The sequence below is a fragment of the Tachyglossus aculeatus genome, unplaced genomic scaffold (assembly GCF_015852505.1).
Source record: "Tachyglossus aculeatus isolate mTacAcu1 unplaced genomic scaffold, mTacAcu1.pri scaffold_75_arrow_ctg1, whole genome shotgun sequence".
NCBI lineage: Eukaryota > Metazoa > Chordata > Mammalia > Monotremata > Tachyglossidae > Tachyglossus > Tachyglossus aculeatus.
In genome coordinates, this window is record NW_024045092.1 from 2,793,210 (window position 1) to 2,814,256 (window position 21,047).

General features: G+C 47.9%; 2 protein-coding genes across 2 annotated transcripts; both read left to right on the forward strand.

Moving 5' to 3' along the window:
* The first annotated feature begins 408 nt into the window (after positions 1-408).
* On the forward strand, positions 409-10,659 carry LOC119923994 (olfactory receptor 12D3-like). The gene is made up of 3 exons (XM_038743117.1): positions 409-445; positions 4,622-5,556; positions 10,492-10,659. The coding sequence occupies exons 2-3, from the start codon at positions 4,627-4,629 to the stop codon at positions 10,657-10,659; spliced, it is 1,098 nt and encodes a 365-aa protein (XP_038599045.1). The 5' UTR covers positions 409-445; positions 4,622-4,626.
* Positions 10,660-15,393: 4,734 nt separating this feature from the next.
* LOC119923995 (olfactory receptor 5V1-like) lies at positions 15,394-16,323 on the forward strand. Its single transcript, XM_038743118.1, has one exon. The coding sequence runs from the start codon at positions 15,394-15,396 to the stop codon at positions 16,321-16,323; it is 930 nt and encodes a 309-aa protein (XP_038599046.1).
* Positions 16,324-21,047: the final 4,724 nt, after the last annotated feature.

A 21,047-nucleotide genomic window follows, 5' to 3' on the forward strand; every position in this document is an offset into this window, starting at 1 on the left:
ACCATTAAAAAGGGGAAAAAAACCCACAGAGGGGTCTTGGTGTCTGCGGGACAAACTGGGTTCAATGGACCAAGGCTCCAGTGGGAGGAAGGGTGGGTGGGAGGGAGGCTTCTAGTCTGGGGCCAGGGGGAGGGCTACCTACACTGGTGGGGTTCCTGGAGGTCCCATTCCAGGCTGGGGGCTCTGGGGCAGTGGATGGAGAGGTCAGCAAACCAATAGGCTGTATCAGAACCCCAATAGATCAATCCATCCACCGTCCATCCATCCAATGAGCAGTATTTATCGTGTGCTCACTGTGTGCAGAGCACTGTAGTAAGTGTTCGGGAGAATACAATACAGTAGAGTTGGTAGACATGATTCCTGTCTGTAAACCGCCATTCTCGAAGTACCTAGGCCTCTCCCCTACCCAGGTAGCTGGAGTTTTTCTGGCCAAGACAGGGTCAGCTCAACCGGTTCAGACTAGCCCAGATGTCCATAGCACCTTCCTAACCTGCAGTCTGTTTGGCTACCCCATCCTCTCCTGGAAGGAGGAAGGAGGAGGAGGAGGGGCCCGTCAGATTCTGCCCCCATGACATCACTCTGGACATCATCAGCTCCCCGGAAGCCCCACGCTGCTGGAATTTCCACCCAACAGTGGGCCTAGAGTTGGGGGGTTGGCTCAGCCCGCTGGTGAGAAGTGGATATCCCCTTTGGGGGCGGTTTCAAATCCTGGGTTAGAGTTTACACCTTTGTGGATTTTCCAGGGCTTCCTTCCCATCAGCCTGAGCGGATCCCAAGGTGACCTGGGCCTGCAGCGGCAGGTCGGGGGAGCTCAGGATCCGGTTTCTGATCTCCAATCCCAGGGCTTCAACTCCACGGCATTTCCACCTGCTGCGGAGGGAAATGGGCAGCTGTACCTTGTATCTACCCCAGCGCTAAAAACAGTGGTTGTCACATAGTAAGTGCTTAACAAATACCATAATTATTCCAAGCACTCAGTACAGTGCTCTGCACACAGTAAGTGCTCAATAAATACGATTGACTGAATTAGAGGTTTTTGCTGGGTGGGGAAGCATGTGCAAAATGACATTTTAGAAAAATGATCCAGGCAGCAGAGTGAAATATGGATCGGAGAGGGGAGAGATGGGAGGCTGGGAGGTCAGCAAGGAGGTTGACGCAGTAGTCGCGTCAAGACATGATGAATAAAAGGGTAGCCTCTCAGGATTCCGAAATTGGGAGGGCGTTAGGATCTGGAAGGAACAAGGGAGCTGCAAACAAGCAGAGCCCAAGAGAGGAGATCCCAAAGGCTGCTCCTTTGATGGTAGCCCTGGAGACAGAACCTACTTATTCTGCAGTGAGAATCCCTCAGACACAGTCCCACAAGCCCCCAGAACTCTCTCTCTCTCTCTCTCTCTCTCTCTCTCTGGACTCCAAGCTCGAACTGGGCTGATCTTTTGGAGATGCTGACAGGCCCAGAGGATGGATAAAAGCATCTCAGGTTTTGGAGGTGCCTACTAGTGCCCAGCCAGATGGTCATTACTTCAACATTAATACGGAGCAGTTACTCCTGGGGTTTGGAACTGAAGCCACAATCATGTCGGTGTGTGGAGGATACCGGAGAACAAGGGGCGTCTCTGAAGCTCTCTTCACAAAGAATAGGCAACCGTCTGCCTCAAGTGGTTTGGGCAAACCCGTGTGTGGAGGCATGGGGCTGGACCAAATGATCTCTTGAGTTCCCTTCCAGGGCAAGGAGTCTGTGGTACTCCAAACTGTCCAGCTGTTTCCCTTCCTCTACAAGGAAGCATTTGACTGCAACCTAGGCTGATTTTTCCCAGAATGTCGTGGTGAGCTCAGGTGAGTCCATCTTAGCCAGGGCATCCGCTGCTTCTATCCTAGTAATAGTAATCATATTTATTAAGCACCCACTGGGGACGATGCACTGTACTAAGCCTTTGAGAAGCCCAAAAGAAGCACCAAACTCATTCCGTGCCCACACTCTAATGGGAAAGACAGGCTTAAGGATATTTTCAAGTAGTGGAAACAAAAGAAATCATTTAATTTTGAATTCTACCAAGCTCTTAATACAGTGCTCAGTACCTAGTAAGCTCTCAAGAAATATCACTGATGATGATGATAATGTGCATTTGGGTATACGTGTAGGCATAAGGGCTGAGGATGGGGGAGAAATGGTAGCCATGGCTTTTGGGTGGATTTGACCCAGGGTATTGAGAGTTAATTGGGTGGGTCTGTGAAGAGGGGGATTTTAAGAGGGCTTTGAATATGGGGAGAGCTGTGAGTGGGCAGATTGGGTGGGGAGGGTGTTCCAGCCTAGGAGAACAGCACGAACAAGGGCCATGGAGGTTGGAGAGTTGAGAACAAGTTTGAAGGTTGGCTTGGGAGGAGCCAAGACAACAAATTGGGGAGTTTATCAGGGAGAATGTTATCAAAATACTTGTCCCTTTCATTCTTCTTTCCCTCACTCCCATCTTCAACTTTCTCTCTCTAATGGCTTATTCTCCACTGCTTTCAAACATGCTCATGTCTCCCCTATCTTAAAAAACCCCTCCCTTGACCCCACGCCTCCCTCCAGTTATCATCCCAACTCCTTCGTACCATTCCTCTGGAAACACCTTAAGCGACTTGTCTACACCTACTGTCTCCTCTTCCTCTCCTCCAATACTCTCCTTGACCCCCTCCAATCTGGCTTCCGTCCCCTTCACCCCACAGAAACTGCCCTCACAGAGTTCACCAATGATCTCTTCCTTACCCAATCCAACGGCCTCTCCTCGTCCTCTCACCTGCCTTCGTCCCTGGACCACCCCCCTCTGGAAATATTATCCTACCTGGGCTTCACTGACCCTGGTTCTCCTGGTTCTCCTCCTATCTCATTCTCAGTCTCTTTCATGAGCTCCTCTTCTGTCTACCCCTCACTAACTGTGGGAGTCTCTCAAGGCTCAGTTCTGGGTCCCCTCCTATTCTTCATCTACACCCAATCCCTTGGAGAACTAATTTGCTCCATGACTTCAAGTGCACTATCTCTCTGCGGAGGATTCCCGAATCTGCACTTCCAATCGATCAATCAATGATATTTATCGAGTGCTTACTCTATGCAGAACACTGTTGTAAGTGCTTGGAAGAGTACAATACAACAGAGTTAGCAGACACATTCCCTGCCCATAATGAACTTAATAATTATGATAATAATAATGATAACTGTGGTATTTGTTAAGCACTTACTATGTGCCAGGCACCGTACTAAGCAATGGGGTAGGTACAAGCAAATTGGGCTGGATGGATTCCACGTCCTATATCGGCCTCCTTGCTGAACTCCCCGTCTCCTGCCTCTCCCACTCCAGTTCATACTTCACTCTGTTGCCCTCAAGAGGCCTTCCCTAAGCTCTCATTTCCTCAGCTCCCACCCCATTCTGCATCCCTCACACTTGGATTTACACCCTTCATTCATCCCACCCTCAGCCCCACAGCACTCACAAGCATATCCATAATTTATTTATTTATTTATTTTAATGTCTGTCTCCCCATCAAGACTGTAAGTTCCTCGTGGGCAGGGAACTCTTGCAACTCTGCTGTAGTATACTCTCCCAAATGCCTAGTACGGTGCTCGCTACATGGAAGGTACTCACTAAATACCATTTTTTGATTTATTGATGTTCCCCTTCCCTGTCCCTGCAGCTCTTGGGCACTGCTTCTTGACTGAGAAATAATATCAAAAATAATAATAATTGTGTTTCTTTATGGTATTTGTTAAGTACCTCTGTTGTGTCAGGAACTGTACTAAGTGCTAAAGTAGGTAAAAGATAATCAGGATGGACACAGTCCCTGTCCCACATCGGGCTGACTGTGGTATTTGTTTAGCACTTACTACGTGCCAAGCATTTGCTCTAAGCACTGGGGAAGATATAATTCAGATGGGACACAGAATAATGCCCTCTAGCCCTGAGATGGGGTGACAATTTTCAACTCCTTTGCTTAGTACAGTGCTCTGCACACCAGTGAGCACTTAATAAATATCACTGATTGATTTCCCCTCAGGACCCGGTGGTCCTGTTTTGTGGGAGCCCCCCACCTCTCTGGCCACTTCCCAGATTGTTCCCCCACCTTCCTCTCCTCCTGCAACTACCTTCACTCCTGACATTCTTGGACTCCTTGTAGTCACTCCACTGTCCAGCCCCTCCTCAGCCTCCAGTCCTGCCCCGACCTCACACTGACCCCACTAGAACCTCTCAGCCCTCTCACTTCCGAATCATCCTCCTCTCAAGATATGCCCTACTCCTGCCTCCCTCTCCAATTTTCAAAGATAGCAATAATTGTGGTTTTTGTTAAGAGCTTCTTGTGTGCCAGGCATTGTACTAAGCTCTGAGGAAGAGACAAGTTAATTGGGCTGGACAAGAGTCCCTGTCCCACACGGTGTTCATAGTCTAAGGAGGAGGGAGAATATTTTACAGATGAGGAAACTGAAGCCCAGAGAAGTTTAAGTGACTTGCCCAAGGTCACTCAGCAGGCAAGTGACAACAGGAATTAAAACTCAGGGTCTTTGACTCCCAGGCCTAGGTTTTTTTCTACTAGGTGATGGTGGCCAACTGGTTAAGAACTCATTGTTTGTTGTGGGTTCTGACTTCTTTGACAGTGATGCACAACCAGACGATAGTCTCCGAATTCTTCCTGCTGGGTTTGACCGATGTCCAGGGGCTGCAGACCTTCCTCTTCGCACTCCTCCTCATCGTTTACCTCATCAACCTGGCGGGCAATAGCGCCATCATGATGATCGTCGCCGCAGAGGCCCGGCTCCACTCCCCCATGTACTTCTTCCTGGGGAACCTCTCCTGTCTGGACATATGCTTCTCCACGGTGACCCTGCCCAAACTGCTGGCCAACCTCCTGTCTGCCCGCAAGGCCATCTCCTTCCTCGGCTGCATCGCCCAGCTCCACTTCTTCCACTTCCTGGGCAGCGCCGAGGCCACCTTGCTGGCCGTCATGGCACTGGACCGCTTCGTGGCCATCTGCCGCCCTCTCCATTACCCGGTCATCATGAGTCGGTGGGTGTGCATCCTGCTGGCTGGAGCCACCTGGGCCACCGGCTTCTTCTACGCACTGCTCCACTCGGTTCTGATGTCCCGGTTGTCCTTCTGCGGCTCCCGCCGCGTCCCCCACTTCTTCTGTGACATCAAGCCTCTCCTGGCGTTGGCATGCGACAGCATCAAGCTACACCTGTGGTTGCTCAACACCGTCACGGGGAGTGTGGTCCTGGGACCTTTCTTCCTTACGCTCCTTTCCTACCTCTACCTGATTGGCTTCCTCCTGCTCCAGAGCCGTTCCTGGAGAGCTCTGAGCAAGGCTCTGTCCACCTGTGCAGCCCACTTCTCTGTGGTGATCCTCTTTTACGTCCCCGTCATCATCGCCTATACGAGCCCCACTTTGGGTGGCTCCATGGTCCAGGATCTGGTTATCACCATCGTGTACAGCGTCGCCACCCCGCTGTTCAACCCCCTCATCTACACTCTGAGGAACCGAGATGTCAAGGAAGCGCTAAAGAAAGTCATCTTGAGGAAGCTTTGCCCTGTAAGATTCTAAGACTATCCTACTCCACTTCCCCACTTCTTCTTCTTCTGCCTTCTTCTCCTCCTTTTTTCTCCTAGTCCTCTTTTTTCTCTTCCTCCTCCTCCATTCTCTTTCTTCTCTTCATCCTCTTCTTTCTCCTTTTATTCCTCCTTTTCCTCCTCCTTGCTCTCCTTCTCCCCCTTGTTCTCCTTCTCCTTCCTCCTCCTTTCCTTTCTTCTCCCCCTTTCTTCTCAGCCTCTTCTTCCTCCTCTTCCTCCTTGCTCTCCTCCTTTCTCCTCTCCTCCTCCTTGTAGTCCTTCTCCTCTTTGCTCTCCTCCTTCTTCCTCCTCTCTTTCTTCTTCCCATTTCTTCTCCTCATCCTCTTCTTCCTCCTCCTCTCGTCCCTCTCTTCCTCCTTCCTTCCTTCCTTCTCCTCCTCCTCCTCTCCTTCCTCCTCTCCTTCCTCCTCTCCTTCCTCCTCTTCTTCCTCCTCTCCTTCCTCCTCTCCTTCCTCCTCCTCCTCATCTTCCTTTTTTCTTCCTCCTTCTCTTTCTCCTCCTCCTCCTCTTCCTTCTTTCTTCCTCCTTCTCTTCCTACTCCTCCTCCTCTTCTTTCTTCCTCCTCCTTCTCTTTTTCTCATCCTTCCCCTCTGCCCAGATGACTCCTCCACCTGGAGGGAATTAGGGATGGCAGAAGCCACCGGGGACTAAAATCAGGGTCGGGTTGGATGTCATAAGTCCATTAAATCTTCTCCTCTGAAAGCTTTAAGATGATCATTTCAGGATGGATCTGGGGTCATATTATTATTATTATTATTATTATTATTATTATTATTATTATTATTATTATACTTGTTAAGTGCTTACTAGGTGCCAAGCACGTTTCTAAGCATTGGAGTAGATGCAAGTTAATCAGGTTGGACACAGTCCCTGTCCCACATGGGGCTCACACTCTTAACCTGTTTTGTTGTCTGTCTCCCCGCTTATAGACTGTGAGCCCATTGTTGGGTAGGGATTGTCGCTATTTGTTGCCGAATTGCACTTTCCAAGTGCTTAGTACAGTGCTCTGCACACAGTAAGTGCTCAATAAATACGGTTGAATGAATAAATAATTCCCATTTTACAGATGAAGTAACTGAGGCACAGAGAAGTGAAGTTACTTGCCTGAGGTCACAGAGCAGACAAGTGACAGAGCTGGGATTAGAACCCAGATCATTCTGACTCCAAGGCCTATGCTCTATCCACTAAGCCTTGCTGTTTTCCTGAGGCTGCACTGAGGCAAGGGGATGGATGAGATGAACTTCCAGGGCCAGTGCTATTTTCTCCTGGCTCAATTCCACAAGCTTATTATTTTTATGGATTCCCTTCCTTATGTTGCAGTTTCCTTGAGAACAGGAAGGGACTCTGGCTTCTGCCATCTCATTGTAATCTTCTTCCTGCTTAGCACAGAGCTCTGCCTACAAGGGTGCACATAGGAAACGGTTATTGATTGATTGGTTGATTGATCGATCAATTCTCCTGGACTTGAATTAACCTGAATTCTGGGGCCTAGGCAATTCATATATCTGAGTATTTTTGTCCTTCAGCTGGCCTCCCAGGCCTCTTCATCAAAATAACTACAATCATACCCTGTTGTGTGTGGCTTTCTCATTTGCGGATTTGGCTTTGTTACAATTCCCTATTATTGCCTCTACTTCAGCCGTCAGGATCATTTTTCCAAAAAAGGTTCAGTCCACATCTCCTCACGCCTCAAGAACTGCCAGTGGTTGCCCATCCACCTCCGCATCAAACAGAAACTTCTTACCATTGGCTTTAGAGCATTCAATCGGCTCGCCCCTGTCCTATGTCCATGTCCTCCCTCTGACTTCCATATATGCCAAACCACCACTCTCCCCACCTTCAAAGCCTTATCAAAATTGCATCTCTTCTAATCAATCAATCAGTGGTACCCAATGAGTGCATACTCTGTTCAGACCACTGTACTAAGTGCTTGGGAGAGTACAATACAAAAGAGTTGGTAGACACGTTCCCTGACCACAGAGAGCTTACAGTCTAAAAGGGGAGACAGACATGAATATAAATTAAAAAAATTTAGAGATCTATACACTAGAGATATATACACAAGTGCTGTGGGGCTGGGAGTGGGGTGAATACCAAATGCTCGTAGGGTACAGATCCACGTGCATAGGTGACTCAGAGGGAGAGGGAGGGGAAGGTCTTTTAGGAGATGTGACCTTAAAAAGTCTTTGAAGGTGGAAAGAGTGGTGGTCTGGCATATAATAATAATGATGATGGTGGCATTTATTAAGCACTTACTATGTGCAAAACACTGTTCTAAGCGCTGGGGAGGTTACAAGGAGATCAGGATGTCCCACAGGGGGCTCACGGTCTTAATCCCCATTTTACAGATGAGGGAACTGAGGCTTAGAGAAGTTAAGTGAGTTGCCCAAAGTCACACAGCTGACAATTGGCAGAGCGAGGATTCGAACCCATGACCCCAACTTCAAAGCGCATGCTCTTTCCACTGAGCCATGCTGCTTCTCTATTTGGAGGGGGAGGGAGTTCCAGGCCAGCAGGAGGACAGGGAATGTATCTATCAACTCTGTTTTATCATATTCTCCCTAGCACTTGGTACAGTGCTCCACACAGAGCAGCGCTCGATAAATACCATTGATTGATTGACTGAGTGCCTACTGTGGACCCAACACTGGACTTAGGGCTTGGGAGAGTACAAAAGATTTAGGATACAGCACCCCTGCCCTCAGGGAAGGTACAGTCTACTGTCAGGGAGTATCTAGGCCCCACTCCAGGGAGACGCCAAGCTCCCAGCTGCCTTCCCATCTCCTGCATCCAGGCAGTCTTTACGTAGGGCTAGGCTCACTTTTTCTTGCTGCAATCAACACCCACAAGCTCTTGTCTTAGAGGGACGAGATGGTCTTTAATTTGTTTCAGAAGGGGACACGTGAATCTCCAAAAAAGTTTTAATCTAGTGAAGCTGGAACTCGGTGCATTTCGAATCATGTATGTAACATGGAATCCCGGAGCTGGGATTTCAGGAGGTCATCGGATCCAGTCTCCTGTCTGGGGGACCCCAGGGGGCTAGGGAAGCACCCAAACCTGCAGGATAGATGACTGTCTAAGGGGTTCTCAAAGTTTTTCCCCTGGTCGCCCTTTCCATTATTCCGTCTCCCCTGGCTGTGAGAGAGTTCTTCGGTAGGTCTAATCTAAGTCTCTCTTGCTGAGAGCTGGCCCACTTTCCTCAGATGAGTGACATTTGGGTCCTTCGCACCGTAACGTGACAGAGAAGAAGCAGGTGATCCGGCTCCCCCTTGTCTCATCCCACCTCCCAACCCAGTCTCCACTGGCTACAACATCCACTATTCCCTGAGCTGTGTCCCATTCCCAAGACACTGGCTGCCTCTCAGCCAGGACCTTCTCCGTTGGGCCCCAGTCTGCTGAGCTTGGAGAAGAATTTGTTCATTAGTTAAGGCTGCTCTCACCTTCTGGTCTACCTGTGGCACCCGCAAGGATCCGAATCAGACCCTCCACAACATATTTAAGGCGGGGGGATACAAGGTGGGCTCCGGAGATCTGGCTGAGAAAGCTTCATTCCTCCTGTTGACCAGGAACCAGCATTTGTTAAGTCCTCTGATTGAACTTGAGTCTCCTGAGGGAGGTAAGAATAGTGAGGAAAGACAGGGAAGGAAGGAGAGAAGAAGGCTAGGAATGCCAAGAGCGAGTCATCACACTATTTCAGCTCTGAGATCTGCCTTCTGATTTCTTTTTTTTTGGCGGGAGGAGCAGTGGGAAGAGGAAGAAGGGGAGGAAGAGATGGGAGGGAAGGGGATGAGGAGAGGGGAAGTAAAATTAAGTCGTTTGGAATCTTAAAAAAAAATGCTACCCCCAAAGATTGATGTGGCATTATCGATGAATGTGGGCACGTCTATTTTATCAATGCAAAGGCATTCCTTTAAGTCATTCAAGGAAGGAGTGGCAGAAGAGATCACTGCCACACTCTCTCCCTTCACATCTCCTCTAAGATTAATGGCTATTGAGAAATAACGGTAATGTTTAGAACACAGTAGTAGTAATAATGATGGGATTTGTCAATGCTTACTATGTGCCAAGCACTGTACTAAGAACCAGGGCTGATGCGAGGTATAATCAGATCTAACACAGTCCCTGTCCCACATGAGGACAGTGAATGCTCAGTAAATACCATGGATTGGCTGACTGATTGATTGAGGGGGTTCACAGTCTAGGAGGAGGGAGAACAAGTATTTAACCCCCAGTTTGGTAGCTGAGGAAACAGAGGCGTTGAAAAGTAAAGTGACTTGCCCAAGGTCATCCATCAGGCAGGTGGCGGAGCCGGGATTAGAACACCCACAGGCTTACGCTCTTTCCCCCTTCTAGACTGTGAGCCCGCTGTTGGGTGGGGACCGTCTCTATATGTTGCCAGCTTGCACTTCCCCAGCGCTTAGTACAGTGTTCTGAACACAGTAAGCCCTCAATAAATAGGATTGAATGAATGAATGAATGAATTTCCACTAGGCCACCCTGCCTCTTCGTACAGAGCTCTGCACAAGGTAAGTTCTTCACAAATATTAAACTTCTAGCCACGTGTCATATAGAACGAGTGTAGGGATTCAATATTTATTCTCCCTCCGTCTTAGACTGTGATCTCTGGGTTGGACAGGGACTGCGTTTGAACTGATTAACATTTATCTACCCCAGCATTTAGTACAGTGATTGGCAAAGAGAAAGAGCTTAACAAATATCAAAATTATTATTACTAAGCATTAGGAAAGATAGCACGATTGGAAACTAGACCCGGCCTCTGGTCCTCAAGGGGCTCATGATTTATTGAGCCAGGATTGCTCTTCATAGGATCCCTGTCCCTCTGCCTTCTTTCAGAAAGGCTGCCCCTTCCCCATCTTGCGGTCCCCCATTCTGAAAGTTCTCCGGAGACCGAAATTCTCACCTGCCCCAAATCTTCACATCCCTCAGAAGCCTAAAACACGAGTGGCGGCGGCATAAAAGCACGTCTCACCTTCCGCAGGCAGCCAAACTCACCCCGGAAAAACTCACCACACTTTCTTGGCATCAACCCAATAGACACTCTTAGAACTTTTATTCACGTATAGACAGAACTACAAAACTAGCAGGCTGGTTTGATTGGCTGGAGTGATGAACACGGGCTGGGGGACGGGTAGCAGAAGATGACAGTGTGAAACAACATTTTCACATTGTCTTGTCCCACATTACTCTCCCGTTTTCCATAGGAGTAGTCTGAGGCAGAAGGAAGCTAATTTTAGCTTTGAAACTGGGGTCCCCTGTAAAGGATGCATTTTACTCTCTGTATTGGCTGCCATTTCAATTAGTTTTAAGCAGCAATTCCTATGAATTAACTTTATATTGTATCTTGTGGGGACTGGAGAAGCAGAGTGGGCTAGAGGGAAGTGCACAGGACTGGGAGTCAAGAGATCTGGGTTCTATTCCTTGCTCTTTCCTTGGGTAAGTCATTTAACTGGGCCTCAGTTTTATCATCTGAAAAATGGGGATTGAATACCTGTTCTCGTTCCCCTTTAGACTGTGAGTCCCATGTGGGACAGGGACTGTGTCTGAAGCAGCGTGGCTCAGTGGAAAGAGCCCGGGCTTTGGAGTCAGAGGTCATGGGTTCAAATCCTGGCTCCGCTAATTGCCAGATGTGTGACTTTGGGCAAGTCACTTAACTTCTCTGTGCCTCAGTTACCTCATCTGGAAAATGGGGATTAAGACTGTGAGCCCCCCGTGGGACAACCTGATCACCTTGTAACCTCCCCAGTGCTTAGAACAGTGCTTTGCACATAGTTAGTGCTTAATAAATGTTATCTTTATTATTATTATTATCTGATTGTCTTGTATCTACTCCAGTGCTTGGCATGCAATAACAGCTGAACGAACACCACAGTTATTACTGAAGGGGAAAAAATGAACTGTTTTCTTACGTCTCAGTTACGAGTCAACAAGATGCACCCTGTTTTGGAAACATCAGGAATTACCTACTGACACTTGGCTTCACTAGGTCTCCCTGCTAAGAGGGATGGCTTGAGTTCCAAGTTACCAAATAGGAGTTAATATTTCACCTGTACAAGGGCGTGGGGAGGAAAGGATGTTAGCCAAGATTGGAGAGGGGTCACTCTTGGGGTTCAGGATAGCAGGGTCAGAGAGAGGAACGAACTGCAGCCATGGCTGGCTTGAGAGTAGGTAGGATTTCATTTTAAATGGAGACTGGAGAACCCAGAAAAAGCAGTCTGGGTTTTTGTTGAGCCACACGGAATCCACCGGCAAAGTCCATTCAGGAGCAGAGATTTATTTGTCAGGCTGCAGTCTCGCGGGCTAGGCATTGCAAGAACACAATCCCTAAATTTCTGGCTCCTCACTCTCCCTCTACTCCCTTCATGGTCCCTCCTGGACCTCGTCAGCTCCTCCTCCATCATTCCGTGCCCCTCCTCTCCCCTCCCTCCTCTGGACACCCCTTCTACCGTTGGTATGTTGGGCCATTAATAAATCAATCATATTGAGCACTTAACGTGTGCAGAGCACTGTACTAAGTGCTCGGGAGAGTATAATATAACAGAGTTGGTAGACACGTTCCCTGCCCAAAATGAGTTTACAGTCTAGAGGATGAGCCATAATCTGTGTCCAGTCAAGGTCACTCGTGGGTGGAGCTAAAAGCTACCTTTGTCCCATTTTCTCTACTGCATTTGGGCTAGCTCTCATATCGGCCTATTGGTGTGAGCTCTGATTATGATGATGATGAGCATGGCTTAGTGGAAAGAGTGCGGGCATGGGAGTCAGAGGTCGTGAGTTCTAATCCTGGCTCCACGACCTGTCAGCTGTGTGACTTTGTGCAAGTCACTTCACTTCTCTGTGCCTCAATTACCTCATCTGTTAAATGGGGATTAAGACTGTGAGCCCCATGTGGGACAACCTAATTACCTTGTATCTACCCCAGTGCTTAGAACAGTGCTTGGCACATAGTAAGCGCTTAGCGAATACCATTATTATTATTAGTGTATGTCAAGCACTGGTCTGAGTGCTTGGGTAGATATCAGCTAATCAGTTTGGACCCAATCCCTGTCCCACATAGGACTCACAGTCTTAATCTTCATTTTACAGATGAGATAACTGAGGCGCAGAGAAGTGAAGTAAGTTGCTCAAGGTCACACAGCAGACAAGTGGTGGAGCCGGGAGCTGGGATTAGAACCCAGATCCTTCAGACTGCCAGGCCCATGCTGTATCCACTAGGCCATGTTTATCACTTTATCCTAACTCAATCCCTCCAATCAATCCATCAATCGTATTTATTGAGTGCTTACTATGTGCAGAGCACTGTACTAAGCGCTTGGGAAGCACAAATTGGCAACATATAGGGACAGTCCCTACCCAACAGTGGGCTCACAGTCTAAAAGGGGGAGACAGAGAACAAATCCAAACATACTAACAAAATAAAATAAATAGAATAGATACGTACAAATAAAATAAATAAATAAGTAGAGTAATAGATATGTACAAACATATATACATATATACAGGTGCTCTGGGGAAGGGAAGGAGGTAAGAAGGGAGGATGGAGAGGGGAACGAGGGGGAGAGGAAGGAAGGGGCCCAGTCTGGGAAGGCCTCTTGGAGGAGGTGAGCTCTCAACAGGGCCTTGAAGGGAGGAAGAGAGCTAGCTTGGAGGATGGGCAGAGGGAGGGCATTCCAGGCCAGGCGGATGACGTGGGCCGGGGGTCGATGGCGGGAGAGGCGAGAACGAGATACGGTGAGGAGATTAGCGGCGGAGGAGCGGAGGGTGCGGGCTGGGCTGTAGAAGGAGAGAAGGGAGGTGAGGTAGGAGGGGGCGAGGTGATGGAGAGCCTTGAAGCCCAGGGTGAGGAGTTTCTGCCTGATGCGCAGATTGATTGGTAGCCACTGGAGATTTTTGAGGAGGGGAGTAATATGCCCAGAGCGTTTCTGGACAAAGATAATCCGGGCAGCAGCATGAAGTATGGATTGAAGTGGAGAGAGACACGAGGATGGGAGATCAGAGAGAAGGCTGGTGCAGTAGTCCAGACGGGATAGGATGAGAGCTTGAATGAGCAGGGTAGCGGTACTCTCCAGAGCTTAATATTAATTGCCAACTCGTACTTGCCAAGCGCTTAGTACAGTGCTCTGCACACAGTAAGCACTCAATAAATACGATTGAATGAATGAATAACCAATCCAGCATAGCTCCCATATCTTGCTTTGTCATCATAAATGTGCCAGTTTCCTCTTATCCACCTTTCAGTTTCCCATCCTAGCGTAGGGAATAATCCCTCCCAACTAAGGCCGTGTCGGGGTTAACCTGACATCCTCCAATAAATACATGGGAAAAATTCAAGTGTGCTTTGGATTGGATGGGGACTACTGATTTGAAGTCTTTAAATTAAAAACAAACTCTTGCATGGAGAAGCAGCATGGAAAGCACTTAGTACAGTGCTCTGCACACAGTAAGCGCTCAATAAATACGATTGAATGAATGACTAGTGGGCTAGTGGAAAGAGCACCCTGTGAGTCAAGGGACCCAGGTTACAAAACTTGGGCAAGTAATTTCAACTATCTATGCCTTGGTTTCCTCATCTGTACAATGGGGATTAAACAACTTCTCTCTCCCAGTTAGACTTTGAGCCTCATATCGGGCAGGGTCTGTGTCCGACCTGATGACCTTAAATCTATCCCAGTGCTTAGTTCAGTGCTTAGCATCTGGTAAGAGCTTAATAAATACCACAATTACCGTTATTGTTCCTCTTGCCTGAAAATAATGGTCATTCTTAATAATTTATCCTTGCTTTCATGGACTCATCTTTTTCCAGATGAGCAAAACCAATTGATTCATCAATCAATGCAATTTACTGAGCACTTGTTGCAGAGCAATGTACTGTGCTCTGTACTGAAACATATCTTAATGTGTGTGTGTATTTGTGTGTGTGTGTTTGTGTGTGTGTGTGTACGTATGCATGTATATGCTGAGAGCTTGTTGTGGGCAGGGAATGGGTTGGGATAGCCAACTCTGTTGTACTGTACTCTCCCAAGTGCTTAGGATTGTGTTCTGAACATAGTAAGTGCTCAATAAATATCACTGATTGAAAGAGCAACTTTCCCCCAAGGACTACAAAAAGGTTTAACTTAGATCTCATTTTTTATCCCCCAAATATCTCTGAGTGATGGGGAGAGGAGAGGGAGGGAAAAGTAATAAAAACTGTGGTATTTGGTAAGTGCTTACTATGTGCCAAGCGATGTACTAAGCAATTGGGCAGACACAGTATAAGGACACCGGAGAAGAAGCACGCAGGCGGTACTACAGATGGAGATTCTTATGCCCAGAGAGGTTAAGTACCTCGTTTAAGGTCACACAACATGCTAGACTGAATACATTTCCTCAGAGATGTAATAATTGTGGTATTTGTTAAGCACTTACTATGTGCCCAGTTCTGTTCTAAGCCCTGGAGTAGATACAAAATAATCAGGTTCCACATGGGCCTCATAGTCTAAATAGGAGGGAGAACAGGTAGTGAATCCCCATTTTGCAGATGAGGGAATTGAGGCCCAGAGAAGTGAAGTGACTTGGTCAAGGTCACACAGCAGACAAGTGGCGGAGCCGGGATTAGAAGCCAGGTCCTTCTGCCTCCAAGTCTGGGCTCTTTCCCTTGGGCCATGCTGCTTCTCTGTGACACACCTCCACCCCTGGGCTTCTTTTCTGTCCTTGCAGCCTGTTACTGTAGGAGAACACGACTCCGCTCTTGCCGGTTCCTTCTGGCCAACACCCAGGAAGACATCGGGGAGCGACCACGGACATGGAGAACCAAACTGCCCTGACGGAATTCATTCTTCTGGGATTCTCCAATCTCCTGGGGCTGCAGGTCTTGTTCTTTGTCATTTTCCTGACTACGTATTTCTGCACACTCGTATGGAATGGCTTCATCCTCTGGGTGACCTTATTGGACGCCAGATTTCACTCGCCCATGTATTTTTTCCTGCGGAACCTGGCCCTTCTGGACCTCTGCTACACCACCACCATAGTCCCCCAGATGCTGGCCCATCTCCTGGCCAAGAGGAAGAGCATCTCTTTTGCCCGCTGTGCCACCCAGCTCTTTGCTTTCATCTTCTTTGTGGGTGTAGAATGCCTCCTGTTGGCAGGGATGGCATTTGACCGCTATCTGGCGATCTGCCAGCCCCTGCGGTATTCCGTCGTGATGGATAGGGGCCTCTCCATCCAGTTGGCAGCTGCGTCCTGGGCCGGGGGGCTGGTGAACTCGATGGCGCACACGGCCCTGACCTTCCGCTTGCCCTTCTGCGGCAACGACCTGATCGACTATTTCTTCTGCGACATCCTCCCTCTGCTCCACCTCTCCTGCGGGGACACCTCTGTCAACGAACTGGTGCTTCTGTCCGTTGGGGTCCTCATTGGCTGGATCCCTTTCATGGGGATCATCTTCTCCTACCTGTACATCCTCGTCACCATCTTGACGATCCGCTCCTCTGAGGGGAAGTGCAAGGCCTTCTCCACCTGCGCTTCCCATTTGACCGTTGTCTTGCTCTACTATGGGAGTGCCATCTTCACCTATGTCCGCCCTATCTCTGCCGACTCCCTGGACCATGCCAGGCTGATCTCTGTGGTCTACAGCATGGTCACCCCCATGCTCAACCCCATCATCTACACCTTGAGGAACAAGGACATCAAAATGGCTCTGAGAGCCTTGGGGGAGAGATGGATTCTGCCCTAAGCTGCCTCTCCTGCCATGTGACTCTTCCCCTCTCACACGGCCCAGGCTTCCCAGGAGCCTGGAGTGAGAGGGGAAGGACCAAATGACCTAATGTTGGCCCAGATTTAAGATTTTGGGATCCTGGAATTTTTAAGACGAGAAATTTCATTAGAGGCGGAAGAGATGTCTTCATCACATGCCCTGGGTCTATGCCTGGAGCCTGGGGGTCAAGGGTCAATCAAGGTTCCGTTCTGGGTCCCCTTCTATTCTCCATCTATACCCATTCCATTGGAGAACTCATTTGCTCCCATGGCTTCAACTACCACCTCTTTGTGGATGATACACAAATTTACATCTCCAGCCCCCATCGCTCTCCCTCTCTGCAGTCTTACATTTCCTCCTGCCTTCAAGACATCTCTACTTGGATGTCCTCCCATCACCTGTAGCTTAATATGTCCAAAACAGAACTCCTTATCTTCCCACCCAAACCCTGCCCTCTCCTTGACTTTCCCATCACTGTAGATGCTTCCTGTCTCACAAGCCCATAACCTTGACATTATCCTTGAGTCTTATCTCTCTCTATATCAACCCACACATTCAATCCATCCCTAAATCCTGTTGGTCCCACCTTCACAACATCGCTAAAATCCATGTTATCCTCTCCGTCCAAACTGCTACCATGTTATTACAACACTCGTCCTACCCAGCCTGGATTACTTCATCAGCCTCCTTGCTGACCTCCCAGCCTCCTGTCTCTCCCCACTCCAATCCATACTTCGCTTTGCTGCCCGGATCGTTTTTCTACAAAATCGTTCAGGGCATGTTTCCCCACTCCTCAAGGAAGCTCCAGTGGTTGCCCATCCACTTCCATATCCAACAAAAACTCCTCACCATTGGCTTTAAAGCACTCAATCACCCTGCCCCCTACTACCTCACCTTGCTATTCTCCTATTACAACCCAACGAGCACACTTTGCTCCTCTAATGCTAACCTTCTCACTGTGCCTCGATCTCATCTATTCATTCATTCATTCAATTGTATTTATTGAGTGTTTACTGTGTGCAGAGAACTGTACTAAGCGCTTGGGGAGTACATGTGGGCAACATATAGAGACAGTCCCTACCCAACAATGGGCTCACAGTCTAGAAGGGGGAGACAGGCAACAAAACAAAACATGTAGACAGGTGTCAAAATCGTCAGAACAAATAGAATTATTGCTATGTGCACATCATTAACAAAATAAACTAGTAAATATGTACAAGTAAAATAAATAGAGGAATAAATATGTACAAATATACACAAGTGCTGTGGGGAGGGGAAGGAGGTAGGGCGGGGGAGGATGGGGAGGAGGAGAGGAAAAAGGGGGCTCAGTCTGGAAAGGCCTCCTGGAGGAAGTGAGCTCTCAGTAGGGCTTTGAAGGGAAGAAGAGAGATAGCTTGGCGGATGTGTGGAGGGAGGGCATTCCGGGCCAGGGGAAGGACAGTGGGTCGACAGGGGTCGACAGTGGGACAGGTGAGAACGAGGCACAGTGAGGAGGTGAGTGGTGGTAGAGGAGTGGAGGGTGTGGGCTGGGCTGGAGAAGGAGTGAAGGGAGGTGACGGAAGAGGGGGTGAGGGGATGGAGAGCCTTGAAGCTGAGAGGTCAGCAGTATCTCTCTGCTGACCTCTCACCCACATCCTCCCTCTGGCCTATAACACCCTCCCCCCTTAAATCCAACGGACGATTACTCTTCCCCACTTCAAAGCCTTATTGAGGGCACATCTCCTCCAAGAGGCCTTCCCTGACTAAGCTCTCCTTTATTCTTCTCCCACTCCCTTCTGCGTCATCCTAACTTGCTTCTTTTGTTCATCCTCCCTTCCAGCCCCACAGCCCCATATCTGTAATTTATTTATTTATATGCTCTCTGCGGGCAGGGTACGTGTCTGTTTATTGTTGTATTATACTCTCCCAAGGGCTTAGTCCAGTACTCTGCACACAGGAAGCACTCCATAAATACGACTGAATGAATGAAAGGGTCACCGATGTCCACCTCTTGCCTCCATCCTGAAAACCCAGACCACCTGTGGTCCTGATTTTCTTAATGGAAGAGTATCTTCCTCAATGAGGAGGTTGGCCTCAAACCTCCATTGAGGGGACACTCAAAGACCCTTGTCTGGGTAGTTCTGGCAGTAGGAGTTATGGGATTTGTAACAAAATTATACATTTATTAAAAAATAACATTCTGTAATAATAGGTATGGGTGCTTAATAATAATAATAGCAGTAATAATAATAATAATAATAATAATAATAATAATAATAATGGTATTTGTTAAACACTTACCATGTTCCAGGCACTGTACTAAGCTTTGGGGTGAATACAAAACAAATCAAGTTGGACACAGTCCCTGCCCCATGTGGGGCTCACAGTCTCAATTCCCATTTTACAGATGAGGGAACTGAGGCATAGAGAAGAGAAATGACTTCCCCAAGGCCACACAGTAGACAAGTGGCGGAGCCGGGATTAGAACCCAGGGCTTCTGTTTTTCTGGGTTTGATACAAGTTAAGCAGATTGGACACAGTCCCTGTCCCACCTGGGGCTCACAGTCTGAGCAGGAAGGAGAATAGGAACTTAATCCTCATTTTACAAAGGTGGTAACTGAGGCACAGAGAAGTGAAGTCACTTACCCAAAGTCACACAGCAGGCAAGTGGCAAAGCCGGAATTAGACCCCCACTGTTCTTACTGTACTCTGTACTCTTTCCACTAGGCTGAGTTGCCATCTGCAAAACTGAAACGTCTCCCCTTAATTCATTCCTTATACCTGTCCAAAGGTGTTATTGTTATCATTATTATTATTACTATCATGATTTTATTATCATTATTTTTACTGCTACTGTTATCCCCTATTCTACTGTTACTTGGTTGGCTCTTCTCCAGACTCCCTTTCAGAGTTCTCTTCATTTCTATTGAATTGAGCCCATAAACTCAAATGAAGCCATAACGGGACTAATAATAATAATGACAAGCAACGTGGTCTTGTGGGAAGAACATGGACCCAGAAGTACGAGGACCCAGGTTCAAATCTCTACTCCACCACTTGTCTGCTCTGTGACCTTGGACAATAATAATAATAATAATGGTGGTATTTGTTAAGCGCTCACTAGGTGCAAAGCACTGTTCTAAGCGCTGGGGGGGCTACAAGGTGATCAGGTTGTCCCACTTGGGGCTCACAGTCTTAATCCCCATTTTATAGATGAGGTAACTGAGGCATAGAGAAGTTAAGTGGCTTGCCCAAGGTCACACAGCTGACAAGTGGCAGAGCCGGGATTCGAACCCATGACCTCTGACTCCCAAGCCCTCGCTCTTTCCACTGAGCCACGCTGCTTCCCCAAGTGACAAGTTACAAGTCACTTAACTGCTCCGTGCCTCAGTTTCCTCATCTGTAAAATGGGATTAAACACTAGTCTGTCCTACTTAGACTGAGGGCCTCATGTAGGAAAGGGACTGTGTCCAACCTGATTTTCTTATATCTACCCCAGCACATAGTACAGTGCAGGGTACATAGTATGCACTTAAGTACCATAATAATGATTTTAAATTATTATTAAGCACTTACTAGGTACCAAACATTGTGCTAAGCAATAATACTTACTATGTGCCAAACACTGTACTACTGTACAAACCCTCCCTCTGCCCATCCGCCAAGCTAGCTCTCTTCTTCCCTTCAAGGCCCTACTGAGATCTCCCAGACTGAGCCCCTACCTGCCTCTCCCCCTCGTCCCCCTCTCCATCCCCCGCATCTTACCTCCTTCCCTTCCCCACAGCACCTGTATATATGTATATATGCTTGTACATATCTGTTACTCTATTTATTTATTTATTTATTTATTTTACTCGTAACTATTCTATTTATTTTATTTTGTTAGTATGTTTGGTTTTGTTCTCTGTCTCCCCCTTCTAGACTGTGAGCCCACTGTTGGGTAGGGACTGTCTCTATATGTTGCCAGCTTGTACTTCCCAAGCGCTTACTACAATGCTCTGCACACAGTAAGCACTCAATAAATACGATTGATTGATTGATTGATACATGCTGGGGAAGATACGAGATAACAAGGTCATACACAATCCATGTTCCACATGGGGCTTACAGACTAAGGGAGAGGGGTATTTAATTCCCATTTTATAGATGAGGAAACTGAGCCCCACAGAAGTTAAATGACTTGACCAAGGTCATACATCTGACAAGTGGCATCTCTAGCTTAATGGATAGAGCAAAGATCTGGGAGTCTGTGATGCCAATTTGTACTTCCCAAGCGCTTAGTACAGTGCTCTGCACATAGTAAGCGCTCAATAAATACGATTGATTGATTGATTGATTGATTGGGAGTCTGAAGAACCTGGGTTCTAATCCTGGCTCCACCACCTGTCTGCTATGTGATCTTGGGCAAGTCACTTCACTTCTCTGGGCCTCAGTTTCCTCATCCGTAAAAGGGGGATTAAGACTGTGAGCCCCACGTGGGACCTGGACTGTGTACAACCTGATTAACTTGTATCTACCCCAGTGCTTAGTATAGTACCTGGCACGCAGTCAGCACTTAACAAATACGATTAGAAAAAAATGGCAGAGCCCAGGTCTCCTGACACCCAGGCCTCTGCTCTTTCCACTAGGCCACATTGCTTCCAACCCCAGTAAACTGAGACTGCACAGGGGAAGTGAGTCTTTGCTCTGGGGATGATGGAAGAGGAGAATTCTGGGCCCGGCAG